Below are 19488 nucleotides of genomic sequence, written 5' to 3' on the forward strand. Positions count from 1 at the left end.
CGCTCAGGATATTTTAAGTATTGCAAGTATTTGCTGCGTCTGCCTCGGTGGTATCAGAATCATACAGTCGTTTTTAAATTTGACATCGTTGATGCGCCCTCGCGACTGAAACATTTATCTAAAGATATATGTCTTAAAACTCGGCAAATGATTGGTGTTTTTGACCCTCTTTGGCCATTTTTTGAATTGAGGTAATTTACTTATGTTGTATGTTGTTATGCTGCTATGTTATTTATGTTGTTATGTTTTTTTCTTGTTTTTTCTTTTTTTGTGTGTTTACTCCACAGTTTAATGTACTTTGTGGGTTATAAATAAATTATTATTATTATTATTATTATATAAATATACGACATAAAACGCAAAGCTTTAATTCCATAGAAGAACTTTTTCTGAAGAAGGGGTCAGGATCAGCTTTCTCAAACAATATTTAAGCAATGGCTACGAATCCCTTGGAATTAGATTTTACCTTTTTAGGTTTTTTGCCAAATATTGCTGAATTAGTGCCTGATATTGAATCAGAAAATGGTAATTTCTACAAATTCTATGTTTAAATTCGCCCTTTATTTTTCTTAGGAGAACATTGAATTAAATGGGAAATGTATTCATATAAAAAGTTTTACATGTCAACGACTAACGATCTTAATGACCTTCGATTGTTAGCAAAAAAAAGTCTATTTAATGACATAGCACAGTTACCCAATACACAACAAAGAAGCAGGATAACAGCAACAACAACAGTGAGCTTTCATTTGTGAACTGAGCTTTCAAATGTGTGCTTTCGTTTCACATCAGAGAAAAGTAAACGAAGCTGACTACTCGCAAGCTCTCTACTCTGACTACTCTCAGAAAAATACAGGGTGCCGTAAAAGAAACAATATACCAGCGAAGCCTTTACTTTTGGGAACCGAGTCATTATCAAGCCACGAGTAGCCTACAGTGGTAAAAAAGCTATGAGAATAGTAAAAAATTTGGTACAAAACATATGGCTAAAATAAATTTATTTAGATCAGACAAAATTAAGAGAGACGGTAGTCTTTGCCAAACCACCCCCCCCCCCCCGCCCTTCAAGGTTGCCACTTTGCTGTAAAATCTTCAGAAAATATGAAGTCAAGGCAAATAGCTGGCTAGAATTTACCCTGCATAGAAAATAATTTTTAATAGAATTGTTACTGCTTTTGTTATCAAACAATAAAGCCTATTCAAAAATAGTGTGCCAAGTGTGCTCTCTGTGGCTCGAAGAAGCCCGATCTGACGAAAGTGCGCAATGCGTGATGGAAAACATGGTAATCCAAGATAGACGCTAGATGGCGGAGAGTGAAAAACCCCGCAGTTATTAGCAAAAATTTTATAATATGAATAGCATTAATAGCAAAAATTTTATAAGTTAATAGCAAATAGCAAATTTCCACTTTTTTATTGTTGATGTAAGCTCACGAAGCGGATGTGATTGTGACCAAAATGACTAGTGTCACAATTTACAGCCAAGTAACCAAGTGACGTAATAACGAGGTTATTTTTATACCGTGTTTTCCAAGACTAGTACCAATCCTTCAAACAGGCAATTCCGTAAAAAGGGCTGACTTCAACTAGAGTACTAATCCATAGGTTGCAATTTGACCAAGGCTGTAGTCTGAGAAGGCGGAGGGGGGGGGGCTGAGGCAAGCTCTAAAATTCATGAGATTACATACAAAGATGTTATTTCAACTTGTTTTAATTGATTATTCAATTGTAAAAAATCATGTTTCTTTCCGTAGGTAGCCCTCCCCTCAGTCAATTTGCGGGCATGACCTTGAAATTGAATATGGTTTCTTTTGAAACTCCTTGCACTCCTGGTTACTATGACACATACAATGAAAATCATTTTTATATAATTACTTTAGTTTTCGCGAAATACAATGACAGGAACGTAAACCCGTACCCTTCCCCGGATTCTACTAAACAAGATTAGTTTTTTACGATCCCCTTCCACAGTTTCTTATTATCCCCCACCCAAAAAAATGCTGCATAGATTCTAGACAACAAATGAGTAAATCTATAAGGACATCACGTAATAATACAAAATACACATATATCGAACTAGAAGAAATCAAAGCAACGAACTCGAAGAAGTAAAAAATTCGAAGAAGTCAAAGCAACACGTCAAAAAGATAATTTCTTGTTAAATATACAAAGGAATAACTTACAATTCCATAACCAGAAAGTACTTGGTCTGATCCTCGTAAGTCTCTATTAACTGAACTATATTCGGATGCTTGAGCCTGGAAAAAAAAATAATTAAAAATATAATATTTTATTAAGTTAAATAAATTCTGGTAGGTTGTATATCAATATATTCATAAAAAAAATTTACAGAACCCCGCAGCGTCAATTCATGAAAGTTAAGGGGGTTGGGGGTGGGGCAAAACCTTTGTTTTCGAAATCTAGAGAGGGGGTAATTTTAATTTTGTTTTTCAATCAAAATACAAAAAAAAAGTATTTTTCGAAATCCTAGGGGGAGGTATAAAATCTAGGGATCGGGCACATCTCCTCTATGGACGCCACTGATAGGGTCAGATTAAGATTCTGCAGAATCTCTGTGATAATGCAAATTTTCGACCCATTTACACAGAAGCTTTTTTTTCGAAATACTGAAGCTAGAATGAAAAGCGTCTCCGGTTGAGGTCTTCAAACCTCCCTGTAGGAGAAAAAAGTCTGTGTTCACTGGAAATTTGGTTGGTAGGTACCCACAATCAAGGAGACACTAATCAAGAAGTTTTGGACCGTTAAATTTTACAGCAAAGGTCAATAGCAGGTTTCAAGGCTTATCACTGAGATAATAATTTTGATTTCTACTATCACTGAGAGTTAATTGTAGGCAAGAATCATAAATTATGTTCATTTTCAGGGGCGAGGAGTTTCACATTTTTGCTATCCGGTCTACCTTTTTGTTTCCAATACATTTTAGAGTAAGTGGCTACGTAATTGTTATACGCAATAATACAACTCAATGACGCTGTTTCGCAATTGTTAAGAAAGTGTTTATGCGGCAATCGCTTGGTTTTAGACTTAAAATCAAATTGGCTTACAAACAGTTATGTTGGAAATAATTGACAGGTTTTATATTTGGAGACAAAGTAAGGTAGTCTCAGTTTACAAACACAGCAATTTGAAATTACACCATAAAATGGGTTAGGTTTATATTTTGGGGGGAGAAATACATCATCCACTGTACAGGGTGTATTATAAAAGTAACAAGATGGATCGGGCATCAAAAAATAGAGAATAGATTTTTTTTAAATAGGGAACTTACTATTTCGATAAGGAGCAGCGTACTTTGAGATTGTGTTCAAGGCATGTGCTATATTTTTAATTTTTAAGGACAAATTATTCTTGAGGTATATTAATTTAAGAAGTTTCAAGGGTTGGAAACTAAAGCTTTGAATTGATGGTGAAAAAACAAAACCAGAGACTTGTCCCTGCAAAATTTTGTCTTGATTAATGCAAAACTTCATGTTCTCCAAGCAACGTAGATCTAGTAAAAGTTTTAGAATACCAATCCCATTTCATATTATAGCAGTATTTAAGTGCGTGTTATGGATATTTAATTTGATTTCACCAAAACAGATATTGTGAAATATGATTTTAATTGACTCAAATACTGCAAACGTTGTGGTAATGGGCATAGACATCAATTTGCTCGCGTAGCATCCAATGTGAAACTGCTTTTCATCCACTTCACATACAGAAAATAATCTCCCATTACATTTTTGTTTTCATGTCAACACCAATATACAGCAAAGGAGAGGGTTTGAAAACACAAATACACCAGTAAAAAACAAACATTTTGAAGACCTGTTTTTCCGCGCTCTAAGTCCATGACTCCCAAAGTGGGGTGCAGCCCACAACGGTGGAGCATGTTAATATTTTGGGGGGTCATAGACAGGATTTGCATCCTTCGGCTAGCAATACTGAACAGCCGTAATTGTGAAAAAAAATGTTTAATATGAATGACGTCACACTCCTATGCATTTAAAGAGCAAAAAAGATACATTTTTCCTTAGTAAAAATATGCCTCACCCCATAATCATATGTGATATGCTCTGAAACACATCTTCAAGGAAAGGGTAATTGAGAATAAATTTTCCAGCCATCCCCAAATACCTATAGGAGGGATCCCACTTCCAATGAATCTTAAAAAGGCGAATCAAAGCCCATAAAAACCTGCGTATTTTAGGGCTAATATCGCAACCATTTTAAGCACCATACCGACCCCCGAGTAGACACTCCGGATTATCACCCAGAAGTTTTTTTTCGCACATATGTCCAGGAAGTTCTACGTTCAACACCTTCCAAACTCCATTATTTTTGTCAAGCTTTATAGTAGACTAATTTGAAATTCCTTTTCGGTTAGAATGATGTACAAGGCTAGTGATTGTATCCGCTCCAAGCTTTCAACACTAATTGAAGTTGTTTCCACGTAGGAAGCTTCAAAAGTGCAGCTGTATTATTTGCAGGAATCTGTTGAGCCAAATGATGAATGATTCCCTTTCTTTCTCTTTGTTTCTATTTTAGGTCCAATTTTAGAGTAAGGTCAAAGCACCATACTTAAGCCTTGGTGAATTCAAAAGATAGATCTACATTTACAAAGGTTTCAAATTGGCATATATGAAATGAGACAGGATATGTCCTAAGAATATGGACTCGAGTTCCCCTCCCCAGGGAAATGTCTGAAAATATGTGCAAGCTTCATATATTCTAGGTAGCTTCTTTTTAGAATGTATAACCCGTTCCATAATTAGCCAATGCTAGCAGTGCATCAGTGAAGGCCAGCTAAATTACTTTTTCTCCAATTGTGAATTCCAGCCTCGAACCACAAAAAAAGCAAAAAAAAAATCGGACTTATATACTGTATAGTTGGCATAGAAATGACAGTAAACCTAATAACAAATACAATAGCATCTGGCTTATATGCCCCCTATATAATTTCTAGTAATGTTACATCCTAGATATATTAGCTTGTTAGTTTGTCTCATTGTAACTTCACATTTCTAGGCGACAAGTTTTAATCCCTAGATTTTTGCACTTCCTACTATATTTTCTAACGTATTGCATACAATTTGTCTATTCTAGTAATTTTCTGAAATCGTAATACAAGACTAAAAATATATGTTTAACGGCACAGAAGAGGAAGAGGTGGGGTATCATGAGTGCCACCTGAAAATTTCCTAGGGAAGAGGGGAAGAAGTGCTACCATGTTCTTTGTTGTTTTTTTACCAAGATTTAATGGGATTACTTCCCATTATTCCTACTTGTATTAAATAAAAAAAACTAATTTTTTTAGCTGAAAGTAAGGAGCGACATTAAAACTTAAAACGAACAGAAATTACTCCGTATATGAAATGGGTTGTCCCCTCCGCATCCCACGCTCTTTACGCTAAAGCTTTTAATTGTTTTAAAAAGTAGAATTGTGGCAAAGAGTCAAACTTCAGCGTAAAGAGCGAGGGATTGCGGAGGGGACAACCCATTTCATATACGGAGTAATTTCTGTTCGTTTTAAGTTTTAATGTCGCTCCTTACTTTCAGCTAAAAAAAATAGTTTTTTTTATTTAATTTCTGAACGTTTTTGAATTAATGCATGTTTGGTTTTGGCTCTCCGCACATAAATTATTAAAATGAAACTTGTATATTAATTCTTTTTTTGGCTAAATGGCTTTCTCTTAGTTTTGATCAGACGATTTTGAGAAACAAGGGGTGGAGAAGGAGGCCTAGTTGCCCTCCAATTTTTCGGTCACTTAAAATGGCAACTAGAACTTTTAATTTTTAATGAACGTTTTTATTAGTAAGAAATACACGTAGCTTAAGAATTAACTTACATAACAAACTTTCATAACCTTATATTTTTATTATGTATACGAGGGGGTTTTTACCCTCGTTAATACCTCGCTCTTTACACTAAATCGTAAGTTTTGTCCCAATTCTTTAAGAATGACCCCTGAATCAGAAAGGCCGTAGAATAAATAGTTGAAATTACTAAAAATACTTTAGCATAAAGAGCAAGGTATTTATCTCCTCCTAAATACCTCGCTCTTTATACTAAAGTATTTTTAGAACCCCTCATATGCGTAATTATCTCTGTTCGTTTTAGGTTTCAATGCTACTTCTTCCTTTCATTTGAAAAAACGTTTTCATGTTTATTTTTCATTGTTTTCTTATAGTAGTGCTAGAGAACCCTGCGCCCTTTTCATTGAATTTTTCTTCCCTCATGACAGATTCCTCCAAGGAAAGATCCTCCAACATAGCCCCCTCTCCTCAGCCCCACCCCCAAACAAAATAAAATCCCCCTGAAAACGTCTGTACACTTCCCAATAACCATTACTATATGTAAACACTGGTCAAAGTTTGTAACTTGCAGCCCCTCCCCCAGGGATTGTGGGGGAGTAAGTCATCCCCAAAGACATAGTTATTATGGTTTTCGACTATGCTGAACAAAATGGCTATCTCAAAATTTTGATCCGTTGACTTTGGGAAAAAAATGAGCGTGGGAGGGGGCCTAGATGCCCTCCAATTTTTTTGGTCACTTAAAAAGGGCACTAGAACTTTTCATTTCCGTTAGAATGAGCCCTCTTGCGACATTCTAGGACCACTTGGTCGATACGATGACCCCTGGGGAAAAGAAAAAAAAAAAAAAAAAAAAAAAAACAAATAAACACGCACCCGTGATTTGTCTTCTGGCAAAAAATACAAAATTCCACATTTTTGTAGATAGGAGCTTGAAACTTCTATAGTAGGGTTCTCTGATACGCTGAATCTGATGGTGTCATTTTCGTTAAGATCCTACGACTTTTAGGGGGTGTTTCTCCCTATTTTCTTAAATAAGGCAAATTTTCTCAGGCTCGTAACTTTTGATGGGTAAGATTAAACTTGATTAAACTTATATATTTAAAATCAGCATTAAAATGCGATTCTTTTGATGTAGCTATTGATATCAAAATTCAATTTTTTAGAGTTTTGGTTACTATTGAGCCGGGTCGCTCCTTACTACAGTTCGTTACCACGAACTGTTTGATACATTTTTTTTTTAATGTGTACTTGTTTCTCTGTGGTTAAGAGGGAGGAGTGGCGTTATCACTGGTCCTGTTATCACCATCCATGGGAGACAGCTTTATTGAGAACATGTATTCTGTGAACTTACAATAAGAACCGTTGAAAGGAAAACCATATGATTAATTTTTAGCATTCCACACCCCCTCTCCCTCTCCTGAAAATATTTGATTGGGTACACTTTTTCAGGGATAGTTATCCTTCTTGAAGTATTGTTATACGAATTTGAAACTTGAATGCGAAAAAAACAGGGGTTGAAGGAAGGAATGGTAGCCTCCATCACATTAAGAGAGCCTTTGATCGAACAGTTTTTCAGTAATAAAGTGCAATTAAAGAGTGACCCTTGTCAATGGAAACCAAAACTCTGTAAAACAAAGATTTGATCACGGCACATTCAACAGTAAAATCTTTCATACTGATTCAAAATATACAGCATTAACCAATTTCAAAGTTGCTCTTAAAAAGCTATTAGCAAAAACTATTACATACGTTTTAAATAGGGGTTAAACATAGCCTGAGAAGGGATGTAATGTCGATGAAAATTATAAAATAAATTTGATATGTATGAGAGCCCTAAAACAACTATTTAAGATATGGATCTCTTATTTTCCCAGAGAAGGATGGTCAAGCATGCGTGTTTTTTCTTTGGGGCTGATCATCCACGCCGGAAGTCGCAGATTATTGAAAATACGGTCATTTGAACAAAAATCCAAAGATACAGTACAACTTTTAGTAACATAAGAGACCACGCCACGTTAGCATTTTGGCCCGAACAGAGCTGAAATCAAGTAAAAATTATATATTGTATATTATACAGGATGGGAAAGTTTGGTGTGGATGCTAAGGGGGCGAAAACTCCCCTCATATTGCGCAGACGATAGTATTATTTTGGAAAATTAGCCTTTATTTTAAAAAGCAAATACATTAACTTTTGCATACCTGAAATATGAAATGGGCTTGATAGAATTCATAAAATGCTCCAGAACACGTTCTTACGACTTAAATAAGATAAAAACATGAAACAAAAGATCCATTTGGCTTAAGGAATGACATATGGAACCATTCGATCAATTATTTCCTACTTCACTTTATGAAGAAAATTCTAAGAGAAATAGAAATAGCCCTATGCCCATTTCGTATATTTTATCATGGTTTGGTGTGGGTGTTGACACTCTTCGCGGTGAATCTTTTTTATTTGCCAGATATGGTAGTGGCTTTATTCATCAGATCTAACATGAAAAATAGGTGGAAATTATAATCTTCAATTCTTAGAGGCAGAAGGGACTGTTGTTGTCTTAGAGCTGTCCTTACCATATTTACAGGTTCGGGCACCAACGTTTAGTCCACAAGACAAGGTAAACTTAAAATAAGGCAAACTGAGCACCAACAGTGCCCTGGCCTGCTTGTACAATCGCTGTTACATTGGGCTTTCCGAATGATAAGGACGACAATCCAGCAGAAGTATCACACAAACCGTGTCTTTATCTTGCAGTCAATCCTGTTTAGCTCCTTTAGTATACTGGATGTGTCAACTCTATCCATATATCTATCGTATTCTTTCACCATAAAGGGTCTTAAAACGTCAATTTATAGCTTTGAATATTTTTGCCACTGCTTGCAAATGCCAATTATGTGAATTTTAGCTAAGGATGACACAGCATGGGCTCACTTGCTATCAAGCTGTATAATCACTATACTGTTAAACTGATTCTACCCACCAGTCGTGTGACCCTTGAAAACGTTGCTTCGAGGGCTTGTTCTCTTCCAAGCTACGTTCTTTCGATTTGTTAATATGTACAGTCGATAGAGCATGAATACCCTCAACTTTCAACGTCTGAGTGGCGGCCAAGCGAGGAAACCGGTTGGCAGAATACAGATTTTATTTCTGATATTTTGAGATATACTCGGAAAGCTTTACTACAAAATCAGAAGACATTTTAAGGCTAGAGCTTTCACCATTGCCCATGCACCTGTTAATCTTTGAGTAGCCAATCAAATATCTTGCTCTAGCTCGCAAACTACCTCATAGCCCCACATCTATGGAATATTTGGATAGTATTGTTTTGGTGGAATTCTAGATTTAGTGAAACAATCCGTCCGTCTACAAACTGACTATATTCCCGAGCAAGCTTCACATTTTTTTTTTTTTTGCGACTTTGATAAGAGGTTAAGTTTTAAAGACTTGTTATGAGACGGGAATTTTGTTAGAGGTTACTTACGATCGTTGTCGAAATATTGAAACCTCTTGATTTTCCCAAATTGGCTAATTTTCTATATATTTATAATGAATGAAACGAAGGGGAGAGAGAAACAAATGATATATAGATAAAGGAAGATACTTTACACGAAGACTAGCGGAAGAGTAGGCTTATGCATGCAGACTCTGTTGGATGATGCTAAATGGAACTATGATTGTGAAAGAGTGAAAAAAGATGATGCTTGCGTCAGCGACGGAGAAAAACAAATCATTGAACTGCTTTAGACTATTCACAATATGATGATTTAGAACCGAGAATGAAAGATTTCTTACCCTGCTGAAATTAGGGGCTACGCCAACGCCAATCACATAAGGATGATTCTATAAGGAAGGCATCTGACTTTGAGACTATCAAACCAGTATTAAATAGAACATTTAAGTGCGTGATAAAAATTTGGGTTAGTAAGATGCTTATTGGCTATCGTTTGGTGTCATAGATTTCCCAGTAACGTGATCAGTTCATGAAAAAAACAAAAGATCAAAATTATGCACGATATTGGACGGAACCATCCGTCCTGAACCATCCGACCTTTTTTGCAATATCCGATAATGACACTGACCCTCATATCGGCCGGATAACATCTATGTGCCGATATATCAGCCGGACCCTACTTCAGTAAAGCACTGTAAGACTACAGTGTAAAAAGCGGGGGGAAGGGGGGTGGACGGGTAAATAAGAGACATGCCCCTCGCACGGGGACAATTTTGATGTTTGAAGTTGCTATATATTTTCTTTTGTAAAACTTTTTTTTTCAGCATAGGAAGCAAGTAAGTTTTTCTGGAAAAATAAATGACAAAGGCGTAGTTCTCTCGATGGGACACAGCCAGGACTGTATCCAGAATTTTTGTTCAGGAGTGGGGGCGGGGTGCAAACATTGTTCGGGAGGGGGTTAAGGTTTTTTTTTTACCTGCATTTATAAGACCAATTTATGAGTCAGATTTTTTTTTTTTTTTTTTTACTTTAGAAGAAATTCTTTTTAGCGGCATTTTTGCGACCACTTTAAGAGCCGGATAAAAATTTCGCGGTGTAGGAGGTCCAACTCAGTAGCCTCCCCCTGGATACGCCCGTGACCACAATTATTTGTTTGTTATCTTCTTACCTGTACCGCTACTGCAAATGAAATTTACCTTCCTGGCACATAATTAACTGTTTAGTTATTAGTTTTTAAGCCCAAAATTCTGAAACAGTAATGACTAATAGTCAACTGTTGCATCATGATGTAGGTTAATACCAACTTAAGTAGGTAATTCGGCTGACAAAAGTCCTGTAACTGTTCTTCAATACTTTTGATAATTACTTTTGGAATCGTATCAGAAATGAGAGATCGAGGTAGAATTGGGACTAGAATGGGAATAAGGAAAAGTTTTTGCTATTATAGGTCTATTTTTACTGTAAACTAAGTCTCCAAAAAGGGGCGAATTAACGGGGCTTGAGTCTCTAGGGGGCCCAGACAAGAACCTGTTAGAATGTTTTCCCCTATTTCCACTTATTTTTGTTTTAGCTTAGTAGGTTCGCGGACAATGACTGATTACTGAGCTCTTTTTAGTGAATATTAGTGAAAATGTAAGTAAAAACTGTTCCCAAATCAAGATTTTAAATAGTCTCCTTGAGCCCGAAAATTTACAAAATTGCACTTTTAGTTTCATTAAAAAAAATAAATCGATATAAAGCGAAATCTAAATAGAAATTAAAAAATAAAAATTTATCAAGTCTGATAAAACTTGACGTAGCAAGACGTATTTATGCAGTAAGTAAGATATAAAAAGGGGCAAAAATTCGACTTATCTTCTTGGGCTCCGAGATTTGAGACTGAAGAACCACCAGATCCTTACATTTTTGTATTCATCAATATTCCAACTATTTTGTTAAATAAATATACGCATTATCAAGTACTGCAAATCTTTTTGGAACTAATTATGGTCCTTTTTTCAGACAAACAGGTAGAGGTGAAAGCAGGGGCCCAGATTTCCTCCCGGAATCTCTAGTAGATGATTTCTTACATTCTCAACATAAATTTCATATTTCCACAAACCCTTCTTGGAGTCACAATCTGGACCCTCCAAGAGACGGGCTAAATTTACATTAGATATTGTCATTTTTAAATTGTTACAATGTTTCTTCGTACCCCTGTTAAGTTCTTTTTATTGCGATTCCAAGATCATATATGTTATATTTGATAACAGTGTAATTTATCCCCTCTTCTGAAATAAATAGCAAAACTCATAGTTCATTTTGACATTCGGACAATTTAGCTGCAGAACTGCATGTTATCTACCTCCCTACTCCTTGTGTATATAGCCCTAAGCCATATAAAGAAGTTTTCTAATTTTATATTTTTTTTTTTTTAACTGGCAAACTTTGCATTATGGAACGACCTTTGATAATACAGAAGTAAAAAAAAAAAAAAAAACAGAATTAGCAAACATCTGCATATAGCCGGGAGATATATATCCCTCTCCTGAACGAAACAAACTTATAATAACAAAATTATTACGTCATTGTATTCAAGAAAGTGATATTCCTTGGATTGTCAATGGCGCTTCCATTCTAACAGGAACGGGGATATCAAATCCCCCCCTATTACCCAGATATGGCCCTAGGCTATACACATAAGTTTGTTGGTTGACATCATTTTGTGAGTTATTTAGTTGGTTCATAACACCAAATAATATTGATCTGAGAAAAAAAATCAAAATCTGCGAAGTTTCGTATTTAGTCTATGGGTATATAAAGGTATTTGGGGAGGAAGCTAGGAGGCAGTTAAATTCCAAGCAAATCTATAAATTCTCCATTAATGTAAATTTTTAAAGAAGCCACAAGTAATAAAAATTGCTGAAGGTTTTTTTACAACAATTTCTTTTTCTGTTGGGTTAACCACAGGAGACAAGGAATATAATACAGATTTCCAACTGAACAATTTTTGGGTAGTCGATAATTTTGTGTTTGTACTCGTCTGTCTTCATTTTTTTCAAAAAAGAATTTCATCAATTTTGCCTCTTAAAAGCAAACTTATTCAGAACCTTTGATGTTTACACAGGAAATTTAATTGAGTTAAACATAACTTATAAAACAATCGCAAATAGCGCCAGGGCAAGCTCAATACTTAATTGCTCTTTTTAACATATCACGATTGGCCTGTTAAACGTCAGTATTATATACCTTTAGTCTGCAGGCTATAGTGACTTTTTTGCTATTAGTTAGCACAAAAGCTGTCATTCGACCCATATTAATGCCTGTCTAAGACCTGAACCTATTCAGTTTCCTATTTTTCTTTTCAAAGATTTTGCTATTATCTTATTTTCTTTTATTTTATATAAAAAAAAATAATTTCCTATTTTCTATTTTCTTTAGTTTCCTATTCTCTTTTCGTATCTTTTTATATTTCCTGTTTTCCTATTTTCTTAAAAAGCCTATTTCCCATTTTATTTTCAGTTTCCTACTTTCTTTCCGTAGATTTTCCTATTTCCTTTTCCAATCTTCTTATATATTATATCTCCTATCTTCTTTCAGTTTCCTATTTTCCTTTCGTAGGTTTTACTATTTTCTTAAGTATATTTCCTATTTTCTTTTAGTATTTTCTTTCAGCCCATAAACATACTTTCTATAAACAATCGGACTTCAATTTTAGAGAAACTGTCTTCTTTCCTTGAAGTTTTAGATTAAAGCTAAAGTAAATATTGTTGAAAACCGCCTTAACCACATATTGATTTTCTTACCCTAAACACTTTTATGGACAATTTTACCTTTGACAAGATCTTCATAGCGACCCTTTATTTGCATGTTTTAATAGGGAACTTTTAGCAGTTTTGCAAGAAACATTAGTGTCCACGCAAGATTTTAACGATCTTTCCTTCTTTACAACGAAGGCATAAAGGAGAAATAGAGGATATCCGTTTTACAGGATAAAACAGAGATCACGCATTGCCATATTTAGCCTAGTCAATACGTTTCCGAGTGAAAACTTAAAAATTCATCGATGTAAATGAAGTAGCTGAAATATTTTTAAAATTGGCACCGAAACATTATTTCTCTTGGTCTTCCTCTTTCTTAGTCTTTCTTTTTTTTTTCTCTAGGGCACCACGGCTAAATCCTAAAACAGCTTTTAATTAGGACATATTTTCATAAAACATTTGCTAATAAAACATAATATATATACATATATATATATATATATATATATATATATATATATATATATATATATATATATATATATATATATATATATATATATATATACACACATATATATATACACATATATATATATATATATATATATATATATATATATATATATATATATATATATATATATATATACATATATATATACACATATATATATATATATATATATATATATATATATATATATATATATATATATATATATATATATATATATATAGTGCCAAAAAATTTGCGTTTCGTGTCGGAAACCCCTGCCAACGGTATTAACAGAAGACACTGAGGCCAAACAAAGGTTACTACAATACTTCACGCTGCCTAAATAACGTTAATCTGGTTTATAACCGTTTTGAGTTTGAATGTCCCTCTCTATATAAAAGAAAAAATAAAACTGCTAACTAAACAGTCAAAGATGTCAGAATTTGTCAAATCATACTTACCTTTTAAGGACATTAATTTCATTTTCTAGCGAATCTTCTTTCCCTTTTAATGCAGATTTGTCTATTATCTTAACAGCATAGAGATGTCCATCTTCTTTTGATTCTGCAACTCGGACTTGTGAAAAAGCACCACTAAAATGTAATTTACATTTATTTAGGTAATCATATGAACATTCGTAATGACAACAATCAAAGGTACATAAAGCCATAATTTTAGACGGGGACATTAGAGGGGTTTACTGAGGGGGGGGGGGGGGAATGCCAACAAATGCATTTTTAGGAAGTAATTCCTGAGTTCTTCTGGAAGGGGGTCTTTTGGACGAATCTTGGGAAGTAATGCCCTCTCCCCCCTCATGGACAAGTGGAAAAGCTGCTATTATAGCAAAAACGACAATAATGGCAAATACAGCTGACGATATAAAGTACAATAGCATTAATGAAAATCCTCCTACTGTGATCATTCTAATGACCAATTGCTGTCCGAGAACATTGTTTGAGTCAAGTATTGAGTCGTTCGAAGAAATCATTTATCCGGTATATATCATTAATTGGTTTATAGCCAGTCGGTATTAAATTATTCGAAAATTGGTAGTTAAGCTTTGTTTATATGAATATAACAAAAAAAAATACAAGCTTTATTTATATACAAAATGAACAAAAAATTGGAATTCCAGGAGGGGTTGGAAAACGATACATTCGTAATGGAAATATACGTAGCATATTTTTCATAACACTAGAAACTTAAAACCAACGGAAATTAATGCGCATAACTGAAGAGTGAACACCAGGGTCGAGCGCGGAATAAGTTTCTACTCGTCCCATCTTTCGCAGAGTTCACAAAAGTTGACGTTTAAAGATTATATAGAACAGTGCTTCGCAAAATTTGGTAAGCCTACCCATAAGGGTACAAGAAGAATTTAGTGGGGACAAGCATTGCACCGAAATTTGATAGGGATATGCGTTGCATCGGAACTTAGTAGGGATACGCATCTGCACCAGGCAAGGACTAGCCGACATGCAGCCACATCTCAGATTAAAATTAACAGCCAGGAAACCAAATTATGACACGGCCAAAACATAACTCAAAGACATTGGTGCAAAATAAATCACCACATACAGTCAGCCCGGTTGCTTGTCATGAGAGTAGGCGGCAGAGGACTGCAGAGCTTAGTCTAAAGAAGTCTGCATGATCTCTGATGCCGAGCCACACTTAAATATTTTTAAGTTATGCCAAAAATACGCTTTAAGCTGTAAACCAAAGCAAAAAAAAATACAGTTATCATTGACAGTCATGCTACAAAACAGTAATCTTGAGAGTCTGGATTTTCGCGCTTTCACTGATATTCTTACTATCAAAAGCAAGAATCGTCAACTATACGTCAAGAATCGTCAATCATACAGAATCGTCAATTATACGTCAAGAATCGTCAATTATAAAGGCACATACTGCCATGCTAAAACCAAAAAAGTACGTGTCATAATCTCAGCACAATATAGATTATAGCAACCAGCTGTGCATTTGATTCCTGAACATATTCTCCCGCATTTGCTGGACAATTTCAACGAATTCAGATCTACATTTTTTTCAGGCTGGTAAAAAATCGTCCACAAAATCGCTAAGGATTTCCTCAAAACGCATTTCGTGGGAACTAGGGCTCAGGGGCTTGAAGATTTAAAACAAGTTGATATATAGAGTTTTGAAAACATTCTTTTCAATTTTTTACACAGAGCCGGAATGCAGAATAAAACGGCGTAATATTTCTTCTCTAGGGCCCTTTATTATGAGTGTAGGAATCTTTCCATGTTTCCTTCGTCTCTTTTTTATTACATATTTATGATTACATATTTATGATATTTACATATTACATATTTATGATTTATGATTATAAATTTATTTATAACCTGTTCTAGATACAGTAACGAACGGAATACACGAGAAAAAAAAAACAGAAAAATGAAAAAGAGAGAAAATTACTAATAAAACAAAATTAAAATTCATAGAATAAGCACACAAGCATAGTAATTAACCAAATGATCACACAGTATACATAACAAGCACACAAAAACTGCACAAATAAAACAAAATTAAAATTCATAGAATAAGCACACAAACACAATAATTAACCAAATAATCACACAGTATACATAACAAACACAGAACCAATAAACGAGATACTAAGTCAACACCAGAAGTTTCCATTAATTTCATTGCTATAAGCTTCAATGTAACTGACGATGGCAGCATTCGGGTCAATAATACCATACCTCCTATTGGCCAAAGAATTACTTACCCAGCGGGGGAGGTCTAGAAGATATTTAGCATACCGGTAATAAATTCGTCGAGGTTGCTTTGATTCCGTTGCCAAAAAGGTACTCCAAAAGGGTGCAAGATATAAAAATTTGGGAGCGCCCACGAGTTATATAATTTAGCTAGTAGCTGGCGATTAAAACGAAGTTTTTTTAGAAACTATGACACCGTAGGCACTGGACGTCCGGCACTGGAAATAGTGAATGAGGAGCTTTTTAGCTGCTTTAAGGGAGTCACCGATTGGGAGGCCAAGATATTTCATTTCCAATTTAGGGGCAGCCGATACTCCATTAAGATCAACTTTAAATCCTTCTGGAACTGGGCCCCAGTTGAATAGTACAACTTCTGACTTTTCAGCGTTAAACTTTAAGATTTATTTTTGAATATTCTCGACTCAGAATGGAATTTTTTTAAATCCAGGACCGTTCGGCTGAGGTTGAAGACATCGTCCGCATAAGCAATAAGTGATACATCTATCCCTTCTAAAATACAGGAAGAAACAACTTAGAACTTTGCGTCCAGAATAAATGTTAAACGCGATTGGGGATGTAAGGGCGCCTTGTCTTTCTCCGCAACGAACAGGTATGATTTTCTTTGTAATCATTCCATCAGGCAGATTAACAATGACAGTGAAATGATTGTACATATCATATAAAGCACGAATAATACAAGTATTGACCTGCGTTTATAGGCCTATAATCCAGTGAAGATATGCGTGTGAATTATCGAATCAAAAGCACGACTGACATCATGGCTCCCTAGAACTAGTGGCTCTTCTGATTTATCAGCATAGATTAAAACTGACGACGGTGCCGTCAGCGCATAAGCGCACCCTATTCCCTTCTGGAGCCCCAATTGGTGTGGGGGCATATACCATTTATCAACCAACTCAGACATTATTAACTTCTCAAAAATTTCACAAAAAGTTGTAGCTACCGTTAGTGGCCGGTATGATTAAGGGTTTATTCTTTTTAGGGACAGGAGAAAGACGGCAAGTGGAAAACGAGGAAGGAACTATTCCTTTTGTAAACACCATCTGGAAAAGTAGGGCAAGGTGGAAAAAACCAGAAGGGGTTCCATATAGGAGGTGTTTGGCGCCAACGTGGTCTGTACCTCTTGAGAGAGGTTTCTAGATTTAAATAATTAAATTATAAACATCCGAAATTGCTACAGTAAACGTTGATTTGACCCCTATCGAAAGTGTCTTTTCGAGTGTGACTTTGAAGGGATTGTCTATTAGGGGGTCTAGTCCTAAAATCTCTCTGGAGAAATTTTGTTCCCATAGTTCAGGAGGGATATTAAATGACTAGTTGGGCTTTTGTTTTTGTTTAAGTGTTAAAATTTTCCAAAAAAGTTCTGGGTTATTAATAGTCTTTTCAGAAAAAAATGGAAAACATAGTAGCTCTATGTTTCTCTAGTTCTTTTGGAAAACGGCGTTTGGTGGATAAATGGATCTGATTTATAACACCAGTTCTGGGACGGCCGCTATCTATGTTTATCATGATTCGTCGCATCGTCTATGGTCACAAGCCGACGGTCACATCGGCTTTAGATTTTTCAGCTAACAATAGACGGTGTTAGTTTCATTTGCAGATTCTCCTCCTTCTCCAGTTTTTCCGTCAGTAGCACTTTAAAATTCCTAGAATATAGTGGCAAATAATGACGAGAAAATATACATTTTTTTTAATCAGAATAAATTTCTAGAACCCCATGGGCAACAGTTGCATTTATTCATAAGAAACTGATAATGCCAACTATATGGCCAGTGATAATTACGAAGAAAATGGGGATAATCAGGGACAACTCTACATGGTGGCACTGACCATATTTTTCTGATTTTTTAGTGAAAATGCCAAAAAAGATTTTTTTTTTCAAAATTTAGAGGGAGCAAAACAATGATGGAACAATTATCCTCCCGCCCAAATGGCACCCCTGATAAAGGGTTTGTAGATTTCACTTGTTCTTCAATTAAAATTATGGATTTCTAGAACTAAAAGTACCTTTTTCGACTGAAATTTCAAGTAAGGTATTTTCGAAGTATTTTTGTGCTTATAAAAATCTGTTGATTAATAAACTACTTCATCAAAGTTTATACTTACACATTTGGGTTTATCTTGATCATTAAATTGGATAAAATGCATGTTTTGTCTTAGATATGATCAGTAGGGAAGAGGCTTTAAAGTTTGTTCCTCTTCTAAAGTTCCCCTTTTTTTAACAACATCCAGAAAACGGAAATTTACGACAGAAAAGCGTAGTCAAACAGTTCGTGGTAAACAACTGTAAATAGGGAGTGACCCAGCTCAATAGTAACCGAAAATAAAAAAAAAGACAGAATTTTGATACCCACAGATATCTCAAAAGAATCTGCTTAATATGCCGATTTTAAATATATAAGTTTCATTAAGTTTAGTCTTACCGATTAAGGGCTAAGAGTCTGAGAAAATTTGCCTGATTTCCGATAAAAGGGGAAAACATCCTCTAAAAGTATTACAATCTTAATGAAAATCACACCATCAGATTAAGCGCATCAGAAAACCCTACTGTAGTGGTCTCAAGTTCCTATATGTAAAAATGTGGAATTTTTAATTTTTTGCCAGAAGAAAGATCACGGATGCAAGTTTAATTGCTTGTTTTTCCCAGGGGTGATCGTATCGGCCCAGTTGTTCTAGAATATTGGTAGAGGGCTCAATCTAACTGAAATTAACAGTTCTAATGCCCTTTTTAAGTAACCAAAAGATTGGAGGGCATCCTGGCCCCCTCCCTTGCCCCTTTTTTCCCAAAGTTGTCTGATCAAAATTTTGAAATAGCCACTTCGCTCATTAAAGATGCAAGGCCCAATAACTATGCCTTTGGATATAAAATGACCACCCACAGCCCCAGGGGAGAGGTATTTAAATCATAAAATTCGCCCTTTTTACACATAGTATTTGTTATTGTAAAGTATGTATACAATTTCGGGTAGGGGGGGGGCAAATTTTTTTCTGAGTTTTTTCCAAGGGGGAATTTTCTACGAGGAGGGAAGTTTCCAGGGGGTGAACTTGTCAAGTGAAATTATATACTGGGGAAATTCGCCAGAATTCATATACAAAATTCTTTTTAAATGTCTTGCTTTCTCTTTTGCGTCTCAATTTTATGCGTGAAGTTGTTAAGGGTAATTGCTTGGAGTAAATTTTCACCGGGATTGAATGGTCTGGAGGATATTTCCGTGGGG

At 35.2% G+C, this 19488-nt stretch overlaps 1 protein-coding gene across 1 annotated transcript in view; it reads right to left on the minus strand.

Annotated features, from left to right (window-relative positions):
• Nucleotides 1-19488, minus strand: part of LOC136031016 (calcium/calmodulin-dependent protein kinase type 1-like) — a 97071-nt gene that overhangs the window by 61439 nt on the left and 16144 nt on the right. The window contains exons 3-4 of the mRNA XM_065710188.1: nt 13970-14101; nt 2184-2258 (exon numbers count right to left, since the gene is read on the minus strand). Of these exons, the coding sequence (XP_065566260.1) occupies nt 2184-2258; nt 13970-14101 (207 nt within the window). The remainder of the gene's footprint in view (nt 1-2183; nt 2259-13969; nt 14102-19488) is intronic.

Source organism: Artemia franciscana, chromosome 9 (assembly GCF_032884065.1).
Source record: "Artemia franciscana chromosome 9, ASM3288406v1, whole genome shotgun sequence".
Classification (NCBI taxonomy): Eukaryota; Metazoa; Arthropoda; class Branchiopoda; order Anostraca; family Artemiidae; genus Artemia; species Artemia franciscana.